The 17,355-nt window shown below is 44.2% G+C and overlaps 1 protein-coding gene across 1 annotated transcript; it reads right to left on the bottom strand.

Annotated features, from left to right (window-relative positions):
* Window positions 1-10,644: 10,644 nt before the first annotated feature.
* On the bottom strand, window positions 10,645-13,494 carry LOC138830159 (receptor-transporting protein 1). The gene is made up of 2 exons (XM_070026586.1): window positions 13,223-13,494; window positions 10,645-11,164 (listed from the first exon to the last, which is right to left on the bottom strand). Exons 1-2 carry the CDS (start codon window positions 13,492-13,494, stop codon window positions 10,645-10,647), a joined length of 792 nt encoding a protein of 263 aa, XP_069882687.1.
* Between the last annotated feature and the right edge of the window lie 3,861 nt (window positions 13,495-17,355).

The following is a 17,355-nucleotide window of genomic DNA, read 5'->3' as shown; positions in this document are numbered from 1 at the left end:
AAGGTTTGAGTATCTTGAGAAAAGCGAGATTAGCAAACTTGCTTACAGATAGTAAAGGAAAGGAAAATATGATGAATGTTTTGGGTAAGAAGAACAAACTCCAAATGGACTTAGGCAGATGGCCCATGGGAAGGATCAGGGTCAGGCTACCACCAGATATGTGCCAAGACAGAGAGGGCTAAACAGGAGTGTGTGTGCACAAGTAATCTTTCAGATTACTTGAACATTTTGCTTTTCAAATAGGAAAACTGAGGCTAAGAGGGTTGAAACACCAGTCACCTCAGACAGACAGTTATACAACAGGCTGATTCCAAGCCTGCCTGACTCCCAGGCCAATACCATTTCTATACCACAGCCACTCATCCACCCGCTTTCACAAGACAAACAGGAGGCTTTCATTTTCCTCCTGCATGTGGCAGTATACCAGCAGTGCCAAATATGACTCTGAAGGAAATTCTTTCACTAGAAGTCCTACAGAGAACCAGAATGGACTTGGAAAGGAACTAAATTCCTTTGGGGGCATCCCAGCCAGTAGGAAGAGAGCCCAGAAATCACTGATGTTTTCTGTTTGAAAAGATTTTTAAAATAGCTATCTTTGAAGAATTAAGTGTGGCCACCATGCTTCTGGGGAAATGAAGTCATTGCTCTGAAATAAATATATGAAGAAGAAAAGAAAGGCGTCTACAATGTCTTGAAAGAAACCAGCTCTAAGCCTTAGGAGGAGAAGTTAATCCCCCACTTTCCGATTTTTCCCAAAACATTCACCATCAGATCTTAAACTGAAGTCCTGACGAGAGTCTGTCAAGGCTCCAAGAAGCAGCTGTAAACTGAAAAAGCATGTGGAAGAAAGGAGAGCACAAACTTTGTGCAAGCTCGTACTGTGTGGCTGGTATCATCCCGGATAGCACTGTATACTATTCCTCAAATAGCCCTCCAGAGAAGATAGTATTGTTACTTTGATAAGGAAGAACATGAGGCTCAAAGAGCTCCTGCCTAAGCTAATAGAACCGGTAAGGAGCAGTGCAGCCCCTAAGAATCTCCTGACCTCTCAACCCATGCTGTGAAATGCTGCCAAGGTGCCACTTCCTCTAGAATTCAGGCCGTCATCTGTAAGATGAGGTCTACAGGTCTTTGTCTCTCCTGGGTCTCTTATTAGTTGTATTACAGTCTATGCATTCTACTGAAATTTTTACTTCCATTGGCAATATGCTCAGTTCTTGGGATTCAGGAGAGTTCTCCCACACAGCTGGTCTCCTGTCCTGTTGGGTGTGAGGAAAACAATCAAAGCAACACTTCTTGATGACCCTGCATTAAGAATTTCAGCTCTAAAGCCGGGTGCTGGTAGCTCACACCTGTAATTCTAGCTACTCAGGAGGCTGAGATCTGAGGATCGTGGTTCAAAGCCAGCCCGGGCAGGAAAGTCCCTGAGACTCTTATCTCCAATAAAGCACTACAAAACTGGAAGTGGCGCTGTGGCTCAAGCGGTAGAGCGCTCGCCTTGAGCTGCAGAGTGCAAGAACAGTGCCCAAGCCCAGAGTTCAAGCACTATGACCATAAAAAAACAAAACAAAACCACAAAAAAAGAATTTCAGCTCTGGAAGTGCCTGTTGTTCTCTTTTGGTGTGAACAACTAGACAGTGTGCAGATATTGTGGTAGGAGGACCAAGATTCTGTATTGTACTTATGAAGTCCATTTATGACACACAGGGTATGTCTAAAATGTTTATCATGTGACATGGAGCAATATGTGCAAAGAAAGAACCATCCCAGGGAAGTCTTTGCCAAGTCAGAGGCTAGGCCCATGAGCAGGCCTGCTAGAACTCCCACCTCAAGAAAGTGTATGGACCAATGAGCGACACAGACTCTTCCTAGCTGAGGAAGAAGAGTCCTTGGTTTCCTTGTATGGGTTTGGGGGTTAGCCACTTCCAAACTGGTAGCCTTGTGTCCTCTCTGAAATAAAGTAGTATTCCTAAATCTCATGATTCTGCAAATATTTGCTTCCATCAACAGACTTTTGGAATCACAACACCTCCAAGTTAGGAAAGAAAGTCTACTGAAGAGAAAGCAGAGGGAGAGACACAAGTTCTTAGCAAAAGCACCAATTCTATTCTTGAATGGATGCAATGGAGGGGAAATAATGTAGTTTAGAAACTGAAAAATCAGCTAGAATTCAGCTATCAAAGAGCAAAGAGGACCAGATGGAACAGCATGGATGAATAACTGTCCTTATGGCCCCATGAAGACGCTGACTCAGATGAAGGCAAGAACAAGCAGACCTAAAGAAGCCATTGAAGCAAAATGACAGAATAGGAAGCTCCAGCCATACTTTAAAAGAGACATTAAAAAGTAACCAGACAGTGACCAAAATGAAATAGCCAAAGGTCTCCATCCAACCAAGTGAATGACCAGTCTACTTGGTATTTTTAAACACTTTGGCCCACTGCTGCCCCCTCCCCCCACACACAAAGAAGTGCAGTCATGGTCTAGAGGAGATGGCAGCCCAGATCCTCACTTCTGTTGGAGTAGAGGTGGCAGAATGGGCTATCTCAAAGCACAGACCTTATTTGCAAAGCTCTAACCTGTCTGGTCTCTGGTCTCAGCAGGAAATCTACTCAAAAAGTATGTAAGGAGATTGCAGATCTGCAGACCCTAGAGAAGGACACACAATAGATCATCCAAGACCCAGAGAAGAAGCTGGGGTGAACTCTGGGAACTGAAGAGATTCTAAACCAGCTTTGTATGTGGAAAACTGAAAAAGCCACCAGCCAGGCAAGATATACGCTCAGAAAAGATCCAAGAAGACTTGAAGCTTTTACCTCTAGCATGCCTGGCTAAATAGTGAAGGATTTCTCTGCACAAAACCAATCTATAAAGACTGGAAGAAGTGTTTGTTTTTCCAATGATTCATTTTTAGTAAACAAATCACCTTTTGGGGGACTGAAATCAAGGACTCAAACATATACTGTACACGAATAATCCCAGCAGCTTTATTTACAATAGCCACAAGTTAGAAACAATTTATTATCTTTTAATGCAGAATAGATAAACAAAATGTGGTATAGCCATACAATAGGAAACCACTCAGCCTTAAAAAGGAAAGAAATTTGGAGCCATATTTTAACATGATGAAACTTGCAAACATTTCCTAAGTAAATTTAAAAAAAAAACCTAACACAGAAAGACAAATATTTTGGCAACCATGGCACCAGATAAAGGAAGTGATTGCTCTAAGATAAACATGAGGGGAATGGAATAAATGGCTCTACCCATACTAAAATAGTTCAAATAGTCAAGTTAATAGAGACAGAAAGTTGATTGGTGGTTGCCAAAGGGCTGCTATAGATGAAGGGGATATAGGGAACGTATTGGTCTGTTTCTTGTTACTATCACAAAATACTTGAAGCTGGGTAACTTGATAAATAGATTTATTTAGCTTGCAGTTCTCAAGGTTTAAGGGCATGGTTCTGGCATCAACTAGGCTTTGGTGTCGATCTCATGGTAGACATGGGAGCACATGAGAGAACAGAGATGACATTGGCATACAGGAAGCCAAACAGTGTGATTTGGGAGTCATGCTTGCTCTTATGACAGCTTGCTCTCTTTAAAAGTTACTCAAGCGGGCTGAGAATGTGACTCAGTGGTAGAGCGCTTGCCTTGCATGCCTGAGGCCTTGGGTTCGATTCCTCAGCACCACATAAGCAAAAAGAAAAAAGCCAGAAGTGGTGCTGTGGCTCAAGTGGTAGAGCACTAGCCTTGAGCTGAAGAGCTGAGGGACAGCGCTCAGGCCCAGAGTTCAGGCCCCACGACTGGACCAAAAAAAAAAAAAAAAAGAATAAAAGTTACTCAAGCTTCCGCAAGAACTACCTGAACCCATCAAGGCAGCACCACCAGGGGCATGGCTTGAGAGCCTCCACTAGATGCCACCTCTTAAACGCACCATCATCCCTCTCCAACATCTTCTGAGTGAGGACCAAGCTCCTAACACATGAATCCTTGGGGGACATGGCCAAACCAAACTGCAGCAAGAAGTAGGACTTGATAGGACAGAGCTTCCATTTGCAGTGATTACAAAATTCTAGAGTTGGTGGTGATGGTTGCATAATAATGTAAATATACTTAATAACAATGATTTGGGCAAAAATGGTTAAAAATCATACATTTTATGACCACCAGAGAAGAAACCAAATGTACAGTTTAAACAAATTGAATCAGTCAAAGAGACATGTCAAGTAAAAAAAAAAAAGGAAGAAGTCTATAAAAGAAGATCAGAAGAGAGTTGATCAGAAGGACTTGAGACGTAGATTTCAGATACTAAATGAAGAACAGATGAGCTCATCCAGAGATGAATGTGCAAAAAATAAGCAAGAAAAATATTAAAATAGTGACAAAGCCCTACAGAAGAATAAGACAGAGGCAGATAAACTTATAAAGCAGATGAACAGAAGAACCGAGAAGGCAAACCAGGAGCAGGATGTCCTGGAACCCAGCAAAGAAAATGAAGTAGATCAATAATGATGAACTCTTTTGAGAGGTTGAGAAAATTGAAGTTTAACATATGCATTAATGCTGGGGGTATAGCTCAGTGATAAAGCACTTGTCTAGTATGCACAAGGCCCTGGGTTCTGCTTCCAACACAGTTTAAAAAAAAAACAAGAAAAAAACAAAACAGTGTTCATTGTACATAGCTACTATATGCCTCTATGAACAGGAAAGCAGCCTGAACAGCCAAATGGGAGGTGAAAATGTGGGAACTGAGTATGGCCAATTCTTGAAATATGTGGTTGTAAAGAGAGGAAAGGCAGGATCGGCAGGGGCACATGGGGTCAAGGAAAGAGAAGTTGAAAGTCCAGGGAGAGGGCAGTTAGGGCTCTGACCATCAGAGCTGACCACACAGAATTGTCTATGGGAAAATGACTGATGTGCCAGTCAGAAGCAGCAGCAGATCTCAGCTTAAAGGGGAACTAATTGGTGCGAGGAGTATACCGAATTAAAAAGAAAAATTAGTGAAGACAGTAAAAGGCAAAAATTAGCTATGCTGAGAATGTGACTAATAGGAACTGTTTAACAATTATGCCAGCAGGTCACCACTGCAATGAATGAGTTCTGTCTGTTTTCAGTTTTCTTTTTGGGGGGGTGGGGAACAGGGAGAGTATTTTTTTGTTTTGTGGATCTTTGCTTGTTTGTTTGTTTGGTTGGTTGGTCATGGGGCTTGAACTCAGGGCCTGGGAGCTATCCCTGAGCTTTTCTGCACATGGTTAGTGCTCTACAACTTTGAGCCATAGCACCACTTTCAGTTTTCTGGTGGGTAATTAGAAATAAGAGTCTCATGGATTTTCCTGCCCAGGCTGGCTTTGAACTATGATCTCAGCCTCCTGAGTAGCTAGGATTGCAGGCATGAGCCAGCAGCACTGGGCTTGTTTTCAGTAACTTTATCACTTTGGTTATCATTGAAATTCTAACTGGCTTCTCATGGGCCATATGTCCCTTTGGTTCAGAGCTCCTTACATCCTCTAACCTATTTTCCATATGAGAGATTTCCTTTTCTTGAAAAGGAAACCTTGTTTGCTGATCCCTTTCAGCACTTACCTTGCAGCACCCACAACCCAGAGTACCCACAACTCAAAGTGCAGGGAGTTAACGTTCCATGGGGCCAAACCTCTGCCATTGGAAGACAAGAGCCAGAGAAGCAACGCACCTACCCTCACCTCCACAATCCTCAGGTGCATCTCCTCTGCCTTGCACAGAACTACCAGTCACCAGCTGAGGGAGCCAACTTTATCTGACCTGGTACTAGGTTTCCCTCCTACCCTGATTCATGCCCCACCTCTGTCCTCATTCCTGCTTCCTGGACTCACACTCTTCCATAAAGTACCACCACTTAAGTCTCAGACTCAGCTTTGGCTTTCTGGAGACCCAGGCCAAGGTAATGGAGCAGGAAGGTGGATAGGGTCAGGGTACAGTGTCAAAGTGGGTCTAGCTGAGGAGGAAACTTGAACCAAAACTTGATGGAGGTCAGTCTGTGAGCCAAACAAGTTCCTGGGGAAAAGCCATTCTACGAAGAGGGAACAGGTAAAATATGGTCTGAGCCAGGAACAGGACTGATGTATTTGAAGAATAACCAATGTAGCTGCAGAAGTGAAGGACAAGAGTTCCAGAAGGTATCAATAAGATGACAAGCTATATCATGTCTGATCTCATGAGGCTTGGCTTTTTTGGGATCGCAAAGGGAACAGAGGAAAGGCAGGGCATTCCCTAGGTTAAAAATGAATGTTCAGGGGCTGGGAAGGTGGCTCAGTGGTAGAGTGTTTGCCTTGCATGCATGAGGCCCTGGGTTCGATTCCTCAGCACCACATAAGCAAACAGAAAAAAGCCGGGTGCTGTGGCTCAAGTGGTAGAGCGCTAGCCTTGAGCTGAAGAGCTGAGGGACAGTGCCCAGGCCCAGAGTTCAGGCCCCATGACCAGACCGCCCCCCCCCCAAAAAAAATGAATGCTCAGCTGTGGTGCTGAGAACAGATCTGCATGAGGAAATGAGAACAACCCTCTCCTATGGGATCCCACATGTGAGAATTAAACTAGTGTGAGCAATAGAAATCTATTTGGAGAAAGCTAAAAGAATGGGCTTTATGTAGGCTTTTGTTTTGTCAGTACTAGGATTTCAAATCAAAGCCTTACACTTGTTAGGAAAGTTCTCTACCACTTTAGCCATGCCTCCACTCTGGAAAAAAAAAAAATTAAAGGCAGAGCTACTGGAGGCCCTGGCTCATATCTGTAATCCTTGCTACTAAAGAGGCTGAGATTTGAAGATCATGGTTCAAAGCCAGCCTGTGCAGGAACCTCTGTGAGACACTTATCTCCCTTTAATCACCAAGAAGCAGGAAGTAGAGATGTGGCTAAACTGTCAGAGCACCAGCCTTGAGCATAAAAAGCTAAAGGGCTCAAGTCCCAGTACTAACAAAGACAGACAGACAGACAGACAGACAGACAGACAGACAGACAGACAGACAGACAGACAGACAGACAGACAGACAGATAGATAGATAGATAGATAGATAGATAGATAGATAGATAGATAGATAGATAGATAGATAGATAGATAGAATAACAGAGCTATTCAAAAATGGCATAAGCTACCTGTGGCACATAAAAACAATGTTTTAGCCAGGCACCAGTGGCTCATAGCTATTCAACTCTGAGATCTGAGAATCATGATTCAAAGCCAGTCTGGGCAGGAAAGTCAATGAGACTCTGTGTCCAATTAAGCAGTAAAAAGCTAGAAGGTGAAGGTGTGGCTCAAGTGATAGAGCACCAACCTGAAGCAAAAAAGCTTGGAAACAGTGCCCAGGCCCTACTTTCAAGCACCCAGGACTGGCATCCCCCCCCAAAATAAAAGCTTTTTATGAGCAGGTACGGAATAGGAAGATTTGGGGAAGAACTTCAGGACATTTTGAGACAGGGTCTTGCTATGCAGTCCAGACCAGTCTCAAACTTCTGATCTCCGTGTTTCTGCCTCCCAAGGGGGGATTATAGGCATGTAACTATACTACTGGCCTCTACAAGATCTTTTAAATCCTAAAACAGAGCATCTGGGGCTCAGAGAAAAATGTACAGTTGCAAGTCCAAAAGTAAACCACAGCTTGCAGAGTTCAAAACCCCTTGTATAGCCCCTTGCTGCTATCTAAAACAAAAGCCGTTCTCCAAATGCTTTGATTTAACATTTTATTTAGAATATGAATACAAGACCAAGGAAAAAATAAGAAGAAAACTCCACCTATTGTCACAAACATGGATACGCTAAGGAGGTAAGGGATCAGGCTAGAGATGGACTAGCACATTGATTGGTTTATTGATATAATAATATTTTTATTGAGCATCTGTTATGTGCTCTGTAGAGATGAATAAAACGTTTATGCTTTGGGGAATTTACACTCTAGTAGAGAGGATTGCCATAAATGAATAATTACAACTGAATTTGATGCATGTCCCAGAAAAAGTGGTAGAAAGCAGTAATGGACTCTTGGATGAGGATCAAGTCATTGTGCAAGCAAATCTGCAGATACAGGGAGGAGAGAAGGAAGGGAAGGCCCCCAGGCACAGGGTGAGGGATGAATAGACTAGCTGGAGAGAGAATAAATGAGCTCTAGTCCTCAAGAACCCAGGGCAGGTCATGAAAAGAGATCTCAAGGCTCAGTGTTTCCAAAACTGCTTACAAAAGGAAGCACAGACAGAGCAACTGGAAACAAACTGAGGTGCCCAGGCCCTGCTTCCAGAAACTGATTCCACTGGTGTGGAGGCTGAGCACTGATAGTTCTGTAAAACCTCCCTAGGATCTCTACAGTGCAGTCCAGGGCTAGGAATCACTATGATAAACAGAGAGAGACCTCAAAGACGCAGGGCTACCCCTGAGTGCACACATACCCAGCACCTAAATCAGGACTTGCTCAATGGCAGGTGCACAGGGTCTGGGGACTGGGTGGAGGAATGAACACTGCATGAGTAAAGGAAACAACAGCTGGTTACTAGACCGAGAACAGAGGAAAGAGAAAGACCAACCTCAAGCTGGTCGGTGCATCCCTCCTGACTGCGGACAGGGTTAGGCCCAGAGCCAAAGCTGGATAGAATATCTTGTGAAGCCCCAGGGACGAGGAGAGGGCAGGGAAGGGAGAGGGAAGATAGGGAAGAAAGAACCAAGACCCATTGCAGAGCAGTGTGCAGTATGTCAAACATGCATTAATGATTTAGAAGCCTGATTGAAGTTATCCCACATTCTTCACATCTGTATATTTAAGTGATTCTCCTCAAGCTGCCACTACCAACAATGGTGGCTTCCCATTAAAGAGGAAAGTAGTAGAGGAAGAAAGAGAGGGAGTTAGGTTATTAACAGAGGGTGGGAGTGAACTGTGGTCCTCAAAAATCAGGGTGGTATCTCATTCTTGTTTCCCGGAGGAGGTCTCCTTACCAATACCATTCCATACCCCTATGATCAGAAAGTTTCCTCTCCAGCCACTACAAACTACATTACATCCCTCTTTAAGGGATTGTGAAGTTCTAAGCTCTTCTCTATAGACAAACCATACCCCTCTTTGCTGAAGACAGCCCATCCCTGTGGTCAGTATGGGAAAGCTATTTAACTGGGGTTTCAGCAACATCACAGGAGATTAGGTTCCTGCCCCTGTGTTCTGGCCATTGGCACTACTGAGAATCTGACCTCTGAAAACCCTCCACTATAAAAAGGAATCATTCATGTTTTTCCCAGGAATCTTGTGCTTTGCTTCTAAAATTCTGTTTTCAGGGCTGGGAAGGTGGCTCAGACCCCCCAAAAAATAAATAAATAAAAATAAAACTCTGTTTTCTAAACCTCCCTAAATTCTTGTTTTTTTAAACCAGTCCTGGGCCTTGAACTCAGGGCCTGGGCACTGTCCCTGAGCTTTTTTTTGGGGGGTAGGGGGGTCCAGTCTTGAGGCCTGAACTCTGGGCCTGGGCGCTGTCCCTCAGCTCTTCAGCTCAAGGCTAGTGCTCTACCACTTGAGCCACAGCTCTACTTCTGGCTTTTTTTTCTTTTTGCTTATGTGGTGCTGGGGACTCGAACCCAGGGCCCCATGCATGCAAGGCAAGCGCTCTACCACTGAGCCACCTTCCCAGCCAACCTCCCTAAATTCTATACCAATTCATATACTGTGAGTTGAAAACCTGGCTTAGGACTCTACCCCATCCATCATCTTTCAGCCAGACAGAGGCCAGGGTCCTCTTAAGAAGCTGGAAGTTGAGAATCTGGGGATTAAAAATCAAAGGACTTTATGCTCCAGCAGCAGTCAAGCTGGTGCTCCCATCTCTTTCCTTTCAGGGGAAAACCTCTGCCATATGCATGAGGCAGAGTTGTGAGTAAGCAGAGGAAGCTAGGAAATGGGAAGAGAATAAGGAAGATGGCTAGAAGAATAACAGAACAAGGTCAAGCTCATTGTTGTAGAAGGCTTTGAGGATCACCTAGTCTGGTATTGGTCCTTAATTTCCAAAAATCTTTTTTAAAAAATAGTTAAATCTTTTTCTTACAAAAATCATAGACAGAACACAATTCAAAGAGAAGCTCTTCTGATTAAAGCCAAAAGAAGAATTGGAGACAGTTTGGGGATGGGTTGCTGGACCAGGACTTAGAAACCCACTCACTAGTCTACCTTTCCAATCCAAGAGTCCCTGAGACACCTATTGCAGAACTTTGGAGACCTCAACTTGTGTTTGATCCCAAAGATCTAGCCCACACTCCCTCTTTCCCCCCTTGTACTGAAACAGACTCAAGGCCTGGGCACTGTCGCTTAGCTTTTCTGCTTGAGGCGGACACTCTACCACTCAAGCCACAGCCCCACTTTAGGGCTTTTGGTAGTTAATTGGAGAGAAGAGTCAGGGCTGGCTTCCAACTGCAATCCTCAGCCCCTTGAGTAACTAGGGTTATAGGAGTGAACCACCAGCACCCAGTCTCACTGTTACTTTCATAGATGGAAAAATTGGGTAAACTGTCCAGCATCCCCACTGAGTCAGGGACAGCATCAGCACTAGAAGTGGACCCCACTCCCAGCCCGGATCCCTGCTCACCCCCTCCCACCTGCTCACGGCCTCCCTCCTCCTCCAGGCTTCGGGCCCACCAAAGGAATCTCAGAAGGAGCTGCGGAAGGAGAACTGCAGGTAGATGATCAGCAGTAGCACAGTGGCCCAAAACAAGCACCAGGGGATAGAGCAGAAGTTGCAGCCCGAGCCCCCCTCCTCCTGCGGCTTGGTGGGGCTGGGAGCCCGGGAGAAGGTGTAGGTGGTGGCCTCCTCCTCCAGCAGCTTCTCGCTGGGCTTCCAGTGCACGATGCCCTCCTGGCAGGCCTCGCAGAACTCGCCGCGGTGGCGCCGGTTGTCCTGGCGGCCGGCCACGTGGATGCGGTAGTGGCCCCCGCGCTCCCCGTAGCACTGCTCGCGCAGGCTGGTGATGAGGTTGTCCACCAGGCTGTCGATGTTCTCCTCCAGCATGCTCGACTCGTCCAGCCGCGCCGTGCCGCACTCATAGCATAGCTGCTTGAAGACACGCATGCGCACGGAGCCCGCGCGCTGGGCCCGGTCCAGGTACATGTGGAAGAGGATGACCACGTGCGGGGACTGCCAGGTGTGCCAGCACCAGGAGCAGTGGAACCTGCGGGGAGGGCATGGAAAATAAACCCAAGAGGAAAATGATGAGAGGGTGAAGGGCAGGGTGAGCAGTGCCTGGAGATGGGGGTGGTGTGTTGGGCTGATTAGCTTTCCCCGGGGGGCCAGCTCACCTGCCCCCTGGTGGGTACCCCCGGGACTAGAGCAGGCTCCTCAGATGCCACCTGGCATCCAGCTGTGCTCTGCCTCCAAAGGTGCTTTGTAGAGACCTGAGCTCCCTCCAGGTTCCTTTCCTCAGGCCCAGGATTCGATCCACCTTTCTCTCATCTACAAATGCCTTCTATGCACTGGGTGAGTCCTTCCTACCCAGAGTCTGAGAGCTGGGCTGGCCTTCATCAGCGAAGAAACACACTGTCCATCTGCACCTTCCTATCTGCAGGGCTGTGAACAGGACAGACTCATGTTGGGATAAAATGATCCCGTTGTCACCCCTCAGTCTTCCAAGTTTAGGCTACAGTTAATGCAGCCCAAGGCCTGGGGCCAAGTGACACTGTCCCCCCAACAGCCGTGATTTCCCAGGCTCGCTGGGGCCACCTGGATGATCACAGGTCACCAGTCAGGCTTCAGAGGGCCACAATCCCTTTCACTAGCTCCATCAGCCTCCCAGATCTTCTGGAAGCTCCTAAGTCCTTTCACAAGTAGAACTTCTCAGAATCTGATTTAGAAGCTTCATTCTCAGCTTTTTTGTTTAATGACATATTCCTTTAGGAACTGTTTCCCCTCTTACACCAGACTACAAAACTTGCATTTAGAAAGTCAATCCCTAATTATTTGTAAGAGATCCATCCATGTACACTCAGCTAGCGAGACACAGGGCCAGTACCAAACACATAACAGGTACCCAGTAATGTATCCTGATTTGTATTGAACAGAACTGAGCTGACAGATCCAAGTCAAGCAGGATGGCCTTTAATCTGACTCCCAAACTGTATCTCTAAGCCTCCCATGTCACATTCCAAGGATGAATCTTCACATGTAGACAGACCTTTGTATAAGACTTCTAGAAGGTTGCCTCCACTATTGTTCATACAGATCACCTAAGGACTTCTTAAAATGCAGACTCTGATTCTAGTCCAGTGTTTTACAACTCTACTAAGTTCTAGATAATAATGATAATAATAAAGCAAGAATCTAACCACTTTATTTTATGGCAAAAGCAAGGTTCAAAAATGAAACTGAATCAAAGGTTCAAGAAGGAAACTGAATCTATCAAGGGTTATGGAGCTAACAATAGAGCCAGTTCTTAGTAAAGCTCTTGTGCTCAGTATTTTTAAGTTCACAACAAGCTGAATTAAATAGATATAAACTGAACTGCCTCAAGACTAGCACACAGGCCTCTACTGAACTCAAAAGCCTTCTTTCTCTTGGTTTACAAGTACTTTTTAAGAGACCATTAAACTCTGAAAAGATATCAGTGCCAGAGTTTAGGACTAATTAGTGTATTCTACCTCTTCCTTCCTTCCTTCCTTCCTTCCTTCCTTCCTTCCTTCCTTTCTTTCTTTCTTTCTTTCTTTCTTTCTTTCTTTCTTTCTTTCTTTCTTTCTTTCTTTCTTTCTTTCTTTCTTTCTTTCTTTCTTTCGTCTGTCATGCGGTTTGAACTCTGGGCTTAGGTGCGGTTCCTGAGCTCTTCAGCTCAAGGCTAGCACTTGAACCACAGTGCTACTCTGGTTTTCTGGTGGTTAACTGGGGATAAGAGTCTCACAGACTTTCTTGCCCAGGCTGGCTTTGAACTGCAATCCTCAGATCTCAGCCTCCTGTGTAGCTAGTATTACAGGTGTGAGCCTCCAGCACCTGACTTATTTCTTTATTTTCTACATGGGGAGATTGCAAGAAGAAAAACTACACAGGTGACTGGTGGTAGAGCTGGAATCAAAATGTAAGTGTCCCAGCTCCCTGTCAATAATGCTGCTTCCTAATCTACATGAGTCCAGCACTGAGAATGAAGCTAAGCTAAGGTCTTGTGTGTTCTCATTTCTCCTTAGAAGATACTCCAGAGTTAGGGACCTGGGTTAAGAGCAGGGCCCCTACTTCCTGGGCTACTCACCGGCCTGAGGCATGCAGTTCCAGATATTGCTTCCAGCCGGGGGCCAGCACATTGTGTTTGAGGTTGGGGTCTATGATGAGGTCCCAGCTGTCCGCTGGCTTTGCCTCCTCCATCTTCTCATAGAAGACCTTCTTCCACTCACCTGTGGTCACACTTTTACACATGTCCTCGTCAGTGGTGAGGGAGGGCAAGCTCCACTTCAGTGAGAACGCAGGGAATGAGGGCAGGTGTAGGGCAGGGCAGCGCAGTCTCCACGGTCGAAAAATCCTCATTGACAGGACCAGAAAGAAGCAGGACCCGGCTCCCTCCTTTGTCCGCAGTGGAACCTGTTTCCAAGGCAACCAGGCAAGGTGCCAGGAGACAAAGCTGGAAGAGGAAGGAGTCTCCAAAGAGATGTTTTGGGTCCTAGAACTGAAGTGGAGAAGGCAGGGTTTATGGGTCTAGATGGTCCAGAAGAGGATGAGGGGCTGACAAGAGGCTAATCTTCAGACCATGTCACCCTGGCCTGCAAAGGGCATGGAGGAGTGAGGAATGGAGAGATGGCTCAGTTTCACCTTGCTGTCCCCTAGAGGCATTATCAGCATCTGGCTGCTATGGTAACCACGATGCCTTAGGGAGCTAAGGAGAAATGAGGGATGGAAAGATGTAGACTTTTTTAGTAGATAGAACAATAATGACATGCTCTCTTTCTCTCTGTACTCATACATGTCTTAAGACTGACATTGCCATTTTAAGAAAACATAATTGAGTGTCTCTTAAACACGATGACTATTACCATATACTGACCAGGAGCATGGGAGTCATTTAGCCTATAAATGACAGCACTTCTATTCAAATTTAACTGTTGACTCCATACCAAGTCATTTATTTACTCATTTCAAGCATGCTCATGTATCAGGCTTTTTGCCAAGCTCCTAGAACTGATTCTGCCCATAACTCAATGAGATACATGCTGTAAAGGCCAGCTCCATTACCGGCTAGCTGTACACAAAGGTAGAAACCATTGCATCAGCCAGGCAGGAATAGACAACACAATTTGCAAGCTGATTGCAGAAAAGCAGAGTGCTATCTCACAGGCAAAACTATCTTTATTATAAGTATCTGCAATGCTTTGATGAACTATTTGTCCTTTAAAGAATAATATAAAAGCTGGGTTTCATATGTGGTTTGAGGCCAGCTAGGGCAGAATATTTCACCTCCTCTCAACCCATACCTGGTGCATGTGTGTCATCCCAAGCTACCTGGGAGGCTGAGGTTGGGAGAATCACAGTGCCACGCCAGCCCAGGAAGAAAAGTCCAAGAGACTTTATCTCCATGGAAGGAAACTGGATATGGCAGTGTGACCTCAGGTATGACAGGAAGCTCAAAGAGGGTAAACCAAGACTCAGGCATGAACCTGGGAAAAAGTTAGACCCTATCCTAAAAATAACTAGTAAAACAACAGGGCTTGCTGTGAAGTGATGCCCAACCAGAAGTTTTAAGCTCAAATGACCTTATTAAAGAAAAAAAAATCATAAAATGCAGTTAAAATAAAACAAGGTTAATATCCCTATCCAATATGATTACTGTTAGTACTATGACTATATACAACTTGCCTACTGTTTTTCTGTATATCATGCCTCTGTGTATGCAGATGCAGTACATTCTACAGACCACATTGTGCATTTTTCTTCCTGGAAGTGCTGGGAATTGAACACAGACCCTTGTGCTTAAGTTCTCTACACCTGAGCTATTTCCCTAGTCCTTTTCCCTTTATTTTTTATTGTGGTGGTGGTGGTGGTACTCGTACTGGGGCCTGAACTCAAGGCCTAGGCACTGTCCTGTAGCTTTTTTTCTTTTCTTTTCTTTCTTTTTTTTTTTTTTTGTCAGTCATGGGGCTTGATCTCTGGGCTTGGGGGCAGTCCATGAGTTCTTCAGCTCAAGGTAAGTGCTCTACCACTTGAGCCACAGTGCCACTTCTGGTTTTCTGGTGGCTAACTGGAGATAAGAGTCTCATGGACTTTCTTGCCCAGGCTGGCTTTGAACTTCGATCCTCAGATCTCAGCCTCCTGAATAGCTAGGATTACAGGCGTGAGCCACCAACATCTGGCTTTTTTTTTTTTAAATCAAGACTGGCACTCTACCACTTAAGCTACAGCTCCACATCCAGCTTTTTGGTGGTTAATTGGAGATGAGTCTCTCAGATTTATCTGGCTGGCTGACTTTGAACCACTATCCTCAGATCTCACCCTTCTGTGTAGCTGAGATTATAAGCATAAACCACCAGCACCTAGCTTAGTTTTTTCATTGTTGTTTGTTTGTTAGTAGGACTTCATACTTTTTTCTGGGCTAGACTCAGACTGAAATCCTTCTACCTTTGCCCCTGAGTAGCTGAAATGATAAACATGCATCACCCCTCCATTTATGTTTTTGAACTAGGCTGTCATTAACTTTGCTGTCTGATCTTGAATCTTGATTCTCCTATCTCTATCTTCTACTTATTTATGACTACAAGCATGTACCTCCACAGCAAATCTCCCATGATTTTTTTCTTTATACCTTTTTTGTACATTTTTATTATAAAAATGTTGTACTGTAACATACTTTTAAATTAACAATATATCATGATTTTTCTAGGTCATTACTATTGTTCTGTAGTAGTATTTTGTAGGCTGCCTATATTCTGTTATATAGATGGCACAGTTTAATTGGCCAATCCTGCCTTTGGGAGTATTAAACTTTAATTTTCTTTGTTTTTGTGTTTGTTTTTTGGTTTTGTTTTTGTGACAGTCCTGGGGCTTGAACTCAAGGCCTGAGTGTTATCCCTGAGCTTTTTTGCTCAAAACTAGAACTCTACCTCTTGAGCCACACCTCCATTTCCATTTATTTATTTATTCCATTTTTTTGGGGGGGTGCTTAATTAGAAATAAGTCTCATGAGCTTTCCTGCCCAGGCTGGCTTGGAATTGCAATCCTCAGATCTTAGTCTCCTAATTAGCTAGGGTTACAGGCTTGAGCCACTGGCACCCCACTAAACTTTTATTTCAATTTCTCATGATTGTATTTTGTCACCTATCTGCATAAAACTTGCCATAAAGCTCATGAGCCTGCCTTCCAATGCTTCCTGCACTTATTCTTGATTCTGTTTTGCAAAATTTTGCTATGTCTAGTATGATCTTCAAATGAGCAGGATTCTCAAATCTACAAATAATGTGCATTTCAGACAGACTATAGGACCTGAAGATTGAGGGTTAAAAAAGAAGTGCCTACTATGTTAAAATGAACTTTACCACTTGGTGGGGGAGAGAGGAGTTGGGGAGGTGGGGCGGGAAGGGATGGTAAGGGAAAAACAAAGGAGGGGGTAACAATGCTGAATAGGAAATGTACTCATTACCTTACTCATGTAACTGTAACCCCTCTGAACAGTATCTTTACAATAAATAAATAAGTAAATACACACACACACACACACACACACACACACACACACACATATAGTGCCTAAAACTCCAATTTTCTATCGGGTACCAGAAACCATCTTCTTCCAAAAGCTTCTCTGCCTCTATATAAATAATGCCTTAATTTATATAGCTTTAACCTCAGTTGATTTCTCTTGACAATGGACAAATAAGAAAGCAATGATTTGATGTGTGCTTAGATGCAATGATTAGCTGCAATAATTAGATGCATGCACTCTGGGATCACCTGCCTGTTTTGTTTTGTTTTTAATTCTTTATTCTCAACTCTAATACATTTAATGTGCATCATTTCATTTTGGTTACAATATACATGGGTGCTTTATGTGAATATATTTATATTTTGTGTGGTATTAGCAATCATTAAGTACCAGACATTGTCCGAAATGCTTTATAAATATGAATTTATTTTATACCAACAATGACCTTTCTAGGTAAAAAAAGTAGCAGCTACAATTCCATTTTACAGATATGTGAAACAGAAAAGTTACATAGCTTGCCCAAAACACAGCCACTAATAAGTGGCCAAGCTGAGATTTGAACCCTTATTTCTACTCCAAAGTCCCTGATTGAGCCATTATGCTATCCAGCATGAAATCTAGAACATAACGTTTGCTAATCAAATGTGTGAATCTCCCTTCTTGTCACTGGATGAGATCATTGCTGATTCCAGGAATTG

Source organism: Dipodomys merriami, unplaced genomic scaffold (genome assembly GCF_024711535.1).
Source record: "Dipodomys merriami isolate MVZ:Mamm:240054 unplaced genomic scaffold, mDipMer1.0.p SCAF_1848, whole genome shotgun sequence".
In the NCBI taxonomy this organism is placed as follows: Eukaryota; Metazoa; Chordata; class Mammalia; order Rodentia; family Heteromyidae; genus Dipodomys; species Dipodomys merriami.
Note: the sequence above shows the minus strand (reverse complement) of the source record. Positions and strands in the feature narration are given on the sequence as shown.

Excerpts from the sequence above, each read along its gene's own strand:
- LOC138830159 (XM_070026586.1), bottom strand. The coding sequence starts at position 13,494 with ATGAGGATTTTTCGACCGTGGAGACTGCGCTGCCCTGCCCTACACCTG. Across the intron at positions 11,165-13,222 it reads GAACTGCATGCCTCAGGCCG|GTTCCACTGCTCCTGGTGCT; the intron begins GTGAGTAGCCCA and ends CCCTCCCCGCAG.